Source organism: Lupinus angustifolius, chromosome LG17 (assembly GCF_001865875.1).
Source record: "Lupinus angustifolius cultivar Tanjil chromosome LG17, LupAngTanjil_v1.0, whole genome shotgun sequence".
Lineage (NCBI taxonomy): Eukaryota > Viridiplantae > Streptophyta > Magnoliopsida > Fabales > Fabaceae > Lupinus > Lupinus angustifolius.
Window position 1 is genome coordinate 20,091,431 of NC_032025.1, and position 10,348 is coordinate 20,101,778.

Genomic DNA, 10,348 nt, shown 5'->3' on the forward strand with positions numbered 1-10,348 from the left:
AAAAGGCAAACCTTCTCAGGATCATGTAATGCTATCCATATATTTGTTGCAACATCTACATTCTTGGGGAGAGTACGATTAGCGACAGCAGGGATACATTTGACAGCATTTAAGCATGCCATTCTCACATGAATATCCTTAGCGTAAACTCCATAAAGTGCCTATAAAACCGCAAATTGAGAAATAGCACAGGCATTGTCACAGACATAACTAAGACAGAGAAAGAGAGATGGGAGCAGAGAAAGTCAAGCATACATACAGAGGCAACTTCATCGGGACGCAAACCAAGACTCAATTCATTTAGTGCAGGTCCTACTGATGCTTGATAAGCTGGAACAACGCCAAGGACATGATAAAGAACCTACAGAAAATAATAATTAGATGAAATAAATATAAAAGAAGACAGCTAAACATTATAGAATAAATTCTGTTTCCAAGCAAGCATGAAATGTTGGACATTACCGATAACATTCGAATCCTAGGAAGAGGTAGATGGGGGTCCAGGTGTAAATAAAGTATCTGAAGCACATTATCATGAAATTTTGTCTTCTTTGAGCAAAGAAGAATCCGCTCTATTATCTATTCAGACTTAGAGTTAGAAAACGTAGATGCCGTGGTGAATAGATTGAATCAAAATTGAAAAGAGAAGAATTGCTTACAGGGAACACAAAAGAAAAGGAATCTACAGGAAGTGCTCCTGATTTACATGAAGTAGATAGGCCATCTAAAATACGCTCAAAAAGACCAAATGATGATTTATCTTTGATTTCCTCATCAGCAACTAATGGAACTAGATCCAACAAGAGATGAACTTCATCGGTCACAATTAGACGCAGAGCAGTAGAAATGTCAAGCGCCCAGTTACATAAAGGAGAAGCTGTGCATCTTGATAATTTCACCATGGTTTCAAAGGCCTCATCACCAACAATAGGTGATCGTAGTAAAGGTTCAACAAACTTGACCTGTTGCAAGACTTAAACTCAGAATCATACCCATATTTTTTCATATCATACTTATTAAAAAAAGATGGGAACTCATAAATAAACCATATGGTCCCAATAATTTTTAAACTGCATGGAACCCAGAAATAAATCATATAGACCTAATAATTTTTAAACTGCATGCTTAATAATGCACCATTAAATTAACTGAAAAGAAGAGAAAAGTTTTAAAATTCAAAATGGTGAGAATTAATCCAATGACAACAAATATATGGTAGCAAATCAACAAAGATTTAGTAGGAAGCACGCCAATACCATTGAAGGCAGTTTACTATGAGCAAAAACAGAATTAGCCATGGCCATTTCTCCTAGAGATCTCAGCATCAAAGAAAGATTTTTCTGTATTTCATGGACTCTATCACGTACAGAAGCCTCCTCCATAAGTTGTAATTCCCTAGCCTCCTCTTTTGCTGTCTTCCCTTTGTCTAAATAATTCACAATAATGTCATCATTAAAAAGGAACCTATGCAAAAAAAACTACAAACTAGGACCAATAAAACTGCAAAACTTGCCAGGCTTCTTTGTTGCCTTCCCAGTATCCCTTTTCCCTGCACCAGCAACTTCTCTGCTCGGCTGATCTCTCTTCACTGAATGGTTAGTACGGGCATGATCCTGATAAGGAAACAACAGAACATAACAAACAAAAACTCATAGGGGAATGGAGCAAATAAAATAAAAGCAAATAAAGTGTACCAGGCCATCGTCAACATCATACATCCGGAAGCGACCCTTAGCTTGCTTTGTATTCGTAACAGCAACAGATTCAGCAACATAAACTCCTTGCTCAGTGGAAAGCATTCCTTCAGGGGTATGAAAGATCTGAACCACATGACCAAGAAAGAAAGGAAAACTGATATTATATATGACTATTGAGTAAACAAAACATAAAGCACTAATCAAAACAACATACGAAAAACAGCATCATGATGATATCATTATCAATCAAAAGACGGTACAAAGTGAACCATGTGAAAAAACCTGAACGTCATTCTCTGATAGTGCATCATGTGAAGTCCGCTCAGAAAGATTTAGCAAATGCTGGCATCAAGAATATGTGCTAGTCAGCAATTAGCAGTAAAAGACAAACCAGAATCTCAACCTTTACAGTTTACATGCACCAAAAGAACAATAAAAAAATAAACATAAAAAACACATGCCTTTTCAAACTCTGAATATGTGTCTCCAGGATTGATAGACATCAAAGTGCACAGTGATGATATTGCTGCCTGTTGTTCTAGTTGATCAGCACTTTTCAAACCCGATGGTCCAAGAAAGACCTGCAAAACATTATATCACTTGGCAGTGGGTAGTACAAAAAGGAACACTTAAAAGGAGAACCAGTTTAAGCTTCTGCAGAAACAAACATGTACTAGCAAAGAGATGACAAAAACGTAGTTTTTCTAACTTAGCAAAAGCATAGGATAATAGGAAAATAAATTATAAAGCCAATTCCATTGTCTAACCATTGTCCCATCACAAACAGGAGGTGGCAGTTCTTTTAGACCTCAAAATTAAATCTAAACCTATCCAAAAGATGTCAGAATTAGGTTTAATACAATGATCCAAAAGCAACTGTACAGGTTCATCTGTTCAAGCATGCAATCAAAACATAGCACAAACACAGATTTTGCTGAAGTGTGGTATGTCATAAGAAAATTAAGATACTCATTATGCTTATCCTGCTACAAATTTTGAATCAAACATCATCAATTTACCTAAATAAACTAATACACAAGATTTCCAGTGTAACAATTACCTCTAAGAAATTCACCACATTGGCAGAAACAAGATCAGCGACATCAAAACCATGAGTTTCCATACACTTGAAGAGCCTCTGAAAAAAGAATGACATGGGTCAACTTACCAACCGAAAAGACTTTAATGAAACAAGAACTTGTGACTTGTAGTTGAAATAGGTAACAATAATGCCAAATCGCCAATCAACATTTCCCATGAAAAAATGAAAAGTCTTGCAGATTACTCATTAACAAGAAATTCTAAAAATAACCCCTTGGATAGTAATAATAATAATAATAATAATAAAGAGTAGCAATGGCCTTTAGCAACTGTCCATGATATTTCAAAAACATCCTGCCAGAGTATAGGAATCATCCACACGCATATTTCAAGGCTACTGCGCCTAATTACCCGGTTTAATTAGGCCAACACATAGAAAAATGCACAAAGCATAAGGCATTTTGAGTAATCAAAAGAATTCCAATTTTTTTATGATGATAAGAAATTAGTTAGTTTTAAAAACGACCTTGGAAGAATAATAATCAATGCAAAAAGAAATATTAAGAAACAAAATAAGATAACACACAAGTATGTTAATTACCTTCCACACTGCATCTCTTCTTGCACTACCAACTATGCATGGGTGATGCGAGCAAAATATTATTCTTACAAAAGAATCAGGAGCAAGTTTCAAAGCTGCAGGTGACATAACCAGCAAAGCCTTTACTAAAACCTCAACAGATGGAAGGAATGGAACTTGAGGGTCCAAAGAAACATCAGTGTCACTGAAAATTCAAACATATGATTTTAAAGGGGGAGTAGGAAATAATGGGAAAAGCAAAAGTGTGATACACATAAACTGCAATATTATAGGACCGCATTTGTGGCATTCAATAATAATTTGTGAAGAGTCAAGAAAAACTACCAAAAAATGGAATTTCTAAAATGCATAATTGGCTTCTCATGGGTTAAGATCTGCGAAAGAGGCAAAAGCAATGTTTCCGAGATAGTGGAATAAGTATCTCCAACCTGTGGAGAAAGCCTATGCTCCAACCCAGGTAGACAAATGTCGTCGAAGAAATAAAATAAAAGATTCTCAGTAGTTACAAATCTTATAAGACAGCATGTAGCACTACTGAGACTACTAGGAAACACAATAAAACTCCTAATGGGGACTCGAATCATTAAAAGAGTAAAAAAATCAGAAATTTCAGTGGAAAAAAAATCCTGACTTTTTCAGACAATTATCACAACTAGAGTAGAGGCATGCTAAGCATTTTGCACATACAAAAGCAAAATATAAAACTTCAACGACTAACAAGAGGTGACTTGCTGAAATAAGCACATCATAGCTTAATTGACCCATACAAATTTAATTAATAAAGATGGAAATCCATAACAATCAGGAATATACCTTATTCTTAAAGCTAAAAGCTTCTCTCCAATCAAAGAAAGGAACTTTGAAAATTCAAAGAAAATATCTTCTGCTAATTGTGGGGAAGAAGCAAAAATCTTCCTAGCAACATTATAAGCCCTTCTTCGAATATCCCAACTCAGATGGCACATAAAAAATATCATCAACTGTACATATTTAACAAATAACTAAGTCAACATAGCATGCCTACATAGGAACATGATGTACTACAATTTGCTAAGTTTTTACCTGTAACAGCAATCTGACTGAGAAGTTGGACAATGTTCTGCAGAAGAAAGAGATAAAACATAATCAAACATACAACTCATACAGGCATAAGTGACAGTAATCTTAATGGCATTATAGAGAGCTTACCGCTGTAAATGTTCCACTAGAAGCACTTCAAGAAGATCAATACATGCCATGCTATCGTCAATTGAAAGCTTTGCTGCCTGCAGAGAAACATTTCAGATACGTAGAATAAAACCTGGGTAATACTAACAACAAACTTTAGCAGAGTAATCACCATGGATATAGGCAGGAGAGAAGGTTCATTTTGTGATATCAATGACCATAATTTTTCCTTTACCAATGTTTCCTCTGGAGAAATAAAACAAATGAAAACAAACAGAACTTTCAGACAAAAGAAATCAAACAAACCCAAGCTACAGCACTAATTTGAAGTACATAAAGATTCCTCTAATACAAACCAGCTTTAATATCAACAGCAGCTATCTTCCCAACTATTAACAATGCATATATTCCATCTAAACGTTGCACTGCTTTGGTGAAGCCAGTTTTCACAAGTTGGACGAGAGGGCCAAACAAAGGTGACATCTAAAAAAATATTTAGTTCAAATGTAAGAAGACGAAATTTACATAGTATATATGAAACAAATTTGACAATATGTAGTGATCAGATAAAATGGCATGTCACCCTCAAGACAGAATCTGCATTTTTGCATATAGCATGCAGACTGCGAAGAAAACCCCTTCTTAAAGTTTCTTTCTCTTTAAGGCCAGAAACCAAAAAGGAAAGTAAACTCTCTTGAATCATATCTGGGGACCTAACTGCCCAAGAAGCTATAGCTGATAAGATAGCAATTTTAACATCCTCATTTCCTGCCAATTATGAGTTGAGTAATGAATCAGCACCAAGTATGATCAGTAAAAATATCAATAATAAGACCAAAGATGGAGAAATGGTAAAAAAGACAAATACAACAGTTGTGTTTGGTGCGCTGTCTAAAGTCATGTTTTTAGTTTGGAAAGAGGAAATTCATCGCATTACAAATAACATGCTGCATAATCATAGACCTTAGACACCTCTTTTTCGGCAAATTTATTGTTGCATAGTCATGTAAGGTTACTTAACTAAGAATATGCTCCGGCCTCATGGTGAACATTGCATGTGTCCTTTCACCTTGGAAAAGCTTCCTATAATAAATTTCAAAGGCATTGAATGCCAACACTCTGTAGCAATCACTAGCATTTCAGATCTAAGGTGTTCTCGGTTGTAGAGAAATGTTTGTATTATGCAAATATATGGAACGTCGTTCTGCATTTGTTAGCCTTTTTGTTCAGTAGTTTGTTTTTTGTTTTATGTATAAGAGGAATGTTATCCTGTGCCCCGATATGAATTTTTTTCTTTCCAGTCTAATAATATTTTCTGCTTCAAAAAAATTAATAAAAAGCGAAAGACCAATAGAATTAATAAACATGAAAAGAAACAATTGCATAATCAAAAGGAATATTGCAGTTATTTCTTACCATCTTCCTTGTAGTACAATAAAAGAAAGTCACGTATTGTGTTCGATAGACTGATGATGTATTTCCCATCTGGTGCATTAGATAATTCTTGTATCGCATTCACCATCCCAACTCTCTGGTATGGAAAAGCCAGCCTTCCTTCCGAACCTATTCATAAACACATACGGCCAAAATGTATAATAAAGGCATAATCAACACCATCAATCAAGATCTATGATAGCATGTGACTCCAAATACCCAAATCTGTAAAGGCCAACATAAAACAGGCATAGGGTTCTTTCATACCTTTAATAACAGCTTTAACAGCATTAAACATTGTGTCTAATGCATCTGGATTGCTAGATTTTTGGCTTAGGCTCTTGACCATAGCTAATGCTCCATCCCTTCTCCCTTCATCAGCATGCCGAGCTTGTGCTAATACTACTGAAAGAATTTCTGCAGCATACTTACTGAGATCAAGGTTAACAGACTTCAAAAGGATCCCAACAGACTCCAACACAATCTCTGGGTTGCGTTTTAGCATTTTAACAGAGGATGGTATCACAATATTTTGGAAATCATCATGTGACAATTGCAAATAAAGTGGACGAAATGCTTCAGTAAGACTCTTTGTTGGCTTTTCCTTTGCACTCAATATCGCAGTGACATATATATCAAGAAATGCTGGCTGTAAGGAGAGAAGATTAGCATTAGAACTCCAAGAGATGGGAATCGACCCAATTTAAACATAAACCAGGAAATTTAAGCATATACTACCTACAAAAGTTATAGATGAATCTCACCTTGAACTCTCCAAATGAAGAAGGAGATTGACTTGAGAACTCTAGTAACAATAACAATATATCTGGACTATCCTTGTACGGGATTCTTCCACTTTTCAGTTCTTCTATGTAGACTTTATAAATATCAGGTGACTGAAAAAAAGTGTAGACATCTAAGTTAACAGAATTTATTTTATGCATTGCATTTTAAAAGGAGGAAATAGAAGTGTAAATTCAAGTAACAATAATATCATTGTTGTCCATAAAATGATAAAATAATGAAGGTTGAGCTGAACCTGAGAAAACAAACTGAAAAACTTTTTCTTGCAAGCCCTACGCTCACGAAACGATCTTTGAAAAATTATATTAAGTAAAGATGCCTGTGCTGAAGCTACTCTAAACAAAGCATTCTTCGAAATAGCGGCAAATTGGCTTTTGCTCAAGAGGAGACATGACCAACTGAGAAGTCTATAGCAGCCGACATGTGATTGAAACTTCAATTGCTTCTCCATATTCTGAACAAGAGCTGCTGCGAAGGTTTTCATGAAAATAGTTTCACTTAAAGCTTTCACAATCACATCATCCACAGCTTTCCTTGATCTACGATCATCATAAATCGCAACCGTTCTAAATATTATATCTGTCAATAATGAAGCATGCTCCATAGACATTTCTGCACAAACGAAAATTGTGCTGTTCACATTTCTAAACTAAAAATCAAATACTTGCAGAAAATTACATACAGAAGGAATTGCTAATGCAAAATGACCGCAAAATCAACTATAAAGCACTTGCCAATTAAGAAGGTAAACTGTTATAGTGAGATGCAATTCACATTTCTAAAGTATAAATTAAACACAAGCAAAAATTTCATACATAAGGGATCACAATCGAAATCCCAATCCAACTACAAAAATCAACAGAAACGCAATCAATAATGAAACACTTGTTGTTTAAGCAGCTAAGCTATTAAAGTGAGATGCAGAAAATTAACTACAGAAGGAATCGAAATCATAATCAAATCTGAGTGCAAAAGAAATGCTGAAACAATTCATTAAAGAAGCTAAGCTATTACAGTGAGACACAATGATAGCAAAATGAAGTTTGAGAAGGAGCCACACTCGGAATTGCAATCTAGCTACAAAATCAACAAAACACATGTGGCATTTAAGAAGCTAAATTAATATGGTGAGAAGCAATGTCCATTACAAGCAGAAACCTAACTACAGAAGCAATCGGAATCTCGAACACAACATGACTACAGAATCATTGTAGAAACACTTTTGGTTTGAGAATATAAGCTATTATTGTGAAATGAAATGTTCATAAAAAATGGCATGATTCACATTTCTAAACTAGAAATTGAACACATGCAAGAAGAAGAAGAAAAGTTTGCCTCTAAAAAAACACTTAAACTATTATATGCAAAACAATTTAATTACATGCAGAAAATTAAGCACAGAAGGAATTCCAAACGTAATTGAAATCACAAACTGACAAAAAAGTCAACAATTAAACGGTTGCGTTTTAAAAGATAAAGTATTATAGTGAGATATCGCAATCAAAATCGTAAAATAACAAAAAAAACAATAAAATACTTGTCAATTAAGAAGCTGAGCTACTAAAACTAAAGTACAAAAACAGAATCAAAATTCCGATTCCACTCTGACTATAACAAAACACTTGTGGTTTAAGAATCTAAGGTATAGTAATAAAATTAAGTGAAGAAGTAACAGGAATCGAAATCAAAGGTAAGGAATTAAAGATGCAATTGAAATCGCAGTGTTAGTATAAAATGTAGAAGAGACCTGAAGATGAAGTGTTGAAGAACGACGGGATTTCGCGACGGAAAATGAGAAGCCGTTGATTGGTTGACGAAGTAGAAACCAACGGTTGTAATGATTCAAGCGCCATTGTGAAGATCGATCGGAATGAATGAAGCGAAAATGAAAAATGCAGAGACAGAGTGTGGCGAGTGAATGGTTAGGGTTTAGAGAGAGTGTGGGTGAGTTCGACAGTGGTGGGCTTAAGGCCCAATTATTGGTCCATTACTCCATACTTTTTGTTTCACTTAGCTGCTTCCAAAATAGACTGAATTGTAAAGATGAAGTTAGAATCATCTCAGTTGCAATAAGGTGTTGGTTTAATGGATTAATGTTCGGCTATACCCAAAATGACCAAAAGGTTATGGTTCGATTCCTGACAGCAACACTTGTTGGAGAGTCTCATATCCAAAAAGATTAGTCTGATACTCTTAGTAGTACCAAAAACAAAATCTCTAGTATCGATACGAAAAATGATATTTTTGCTTATAGTTTTAAAGATCAAAATATCATTTCATCACAAAGTATGAGGATATTTTGTTTTTTCACTGTACTTCTTCTCTAGTATTGAAGAGGATTTTGACTATGTAAATATGGCAATGGTAATTGATACTATTTATAATAGGAGAGGGAGAGACATGTGTATGATTTTGTTACTGATTGATATAATGTATGGTTAAGGTGGTATTTCATGGAGAAGAAACTAAAAGAGAGTGGTATAGAGGATTCAAATCCATGAATATTGTATGTATTTAATAATTGATTTAATGTGAAAATGAGTGATTCATTTTGGATTTCAGTTTTTCCTTTGAACAAGCCCTGTTTTATATGTATATATGATGAAACATTAAAAGAGGGTGGAATACTAATCTTAAACTAATCTATAACACCTACCACAATATTGTTATCAATGTCAATTCTCAAAATTCCCACAATATAGCTAATAGTGTCAATTCTTGAAATATCCACAATATGGCTACCCGTGCCAATTCTCTACCCACGATACTGACTATCAGTGTCAGTTCTCGAAATGCCCACAATTTGGCTACCTACCTGTGCCAATTCTTTACCCACAATACTGACTATTAGTGTCAGTTCTCGAAATCCCACTTTGGCTGTTTGTGCCAATTCTTAAGTGTCACGGAAAGAAAGGGGAAGAAGTTTGCCGGAAATGCATCGGCGAAAAATATGAAGGAGAAAGAAAAAGTTGAATGAAAACGCATTCAACTTGGGACAAGTTATAATGAGGGGTGAAAACCTTTATTTATAACATGAGATTTTTTTTATGTTCTCTCCAATGTGAGACTTGGGAGTTGTTTTTTCAAAACTCTTCTATGTGAGACTTGGGTGTTTTTTATATTTCACACCACCATGTTCCAACAATCCCTCACTTGAAATTAAAAAACGATTTCCGAGAATTTTTGTGGTATCAATAAGATTGTGCATGAACAAAGGTGTCATGCGACTTGAACCTTTGCATAGTGAGTAAGATCCAGATTTTACTAGAGTGACTCACAGTCTTGTACTCTATCTCCAACATCAAACCATACACAACCTTTTCAAAGATGTATTATGTAAAGCCTGTGCGTTAAAGATCATGCACGTCTATCCCAGTATAGTGAATGCTCTAGAAGTTTATGCCCCCAAATTTCATAGGAAGTGGCCTCCACTTCCACATTCACATAGGTGTGCCTATCAAGAGTACTCTTGTAGCCTATGTACTCCACTCTAATTGGAATATAGATCTCATTAAGAGTATAACTCATTCTTACATATGCTGCAGGAATCATGCTTATCATAATTTTATAGCATGTTCATTCTCATATCACTTCACAACTTGTT

The 10,348-nt window shown here is 34.9% G+C and overlaps 1 protein-coding gene across 11 annotated transcripts in view; it reads right to left on the minus strand.

Annotated features, from left to right (window-relative positions):
* LOC109331096 (eIF-2-alpha kinase activator GCN1) overlaps positions 1–8,701 on the minus strand; it is a 25,601-nt gene extending 16,900 nt beyond the window's left edge. For 3 of the 11 annotated variants that reach the window (XM_019565384.1, XM_019565383.1, XM_019565379.1), the window contains exons 1-22: positions 8,492–8,694; positions 6,980–7,356; positions 6,705–6,836; positions 6,208–6,589; positions 5,923–6,069; positions 5,090–5,274; positions 4,863–4,989; positions 4,679–4,752; positions 4,528–4,604; positions 4,402–4,438; positions 4,153–4,319; positions 3,340–3,523; positions 2,758–2,835; positions 2,159–2,278; positions 1,980–2,039; positions 1,695–1,820; positions 1,514–1,613; positions 1,257–1,426; positions 660–962; positions 463–579; positions 260–361; positions 12–161 (exon numbers count right to left, since the gene is read on the minus strand). In XM_019565384.1, coding sequence (XP_019420929.1) covers positions 12–161; positions 260–361; positions 463–579; positions 660–962; positions 1,257–1,426; positions 1,514–1,613; positions 1,695–1,820; positions 1,980–2,039; positions 2,159–2,278; positions 2,758–2,835; positions 3,340–3,523; positions 4,153–4,319; positions 4,402–4,438; positions 4,528–4,604; positions 4,679–4,752; positions 4,863–4,989; positions 5,090–5,274; positions 5,923–6,069; positions 6,208–6,589; positions 6,705–6,836; positions 6,980–7,356; positions 8,492–8,597 — 3,321 coding nt within the window. In that variant the 5' untranslated portion in view covers positions 8,598–8,694. Of the gene's footprint in view, positions 1–11; positions 162–259; positions 362–462; positions 580–659; positions 965–1,256; positions 1,427–1,513; positions 1,623–1,693; positions 1,821–1,979; positions 2,040–2,158; positions 2,279–2,757; positions 2,836–3,339; positions 3,524–4,152; positions 4,320–4,401; positions 4,439–4,527; positions 4,605–4,678; positions 4,753–4,862; positions 4,990–5,089; positions 5,275–5,922; positions 6,070–6,207; positions 6,590–6,704; positions 6,837–6,979; positions 7,357–8,491 lie in introns of all 11 variants that reach the window. The other 8 variants (XM_019565378.1, XM_019565377.1, XM_019565385.1 and 5 more) reach the window with 7 other exon arrangements.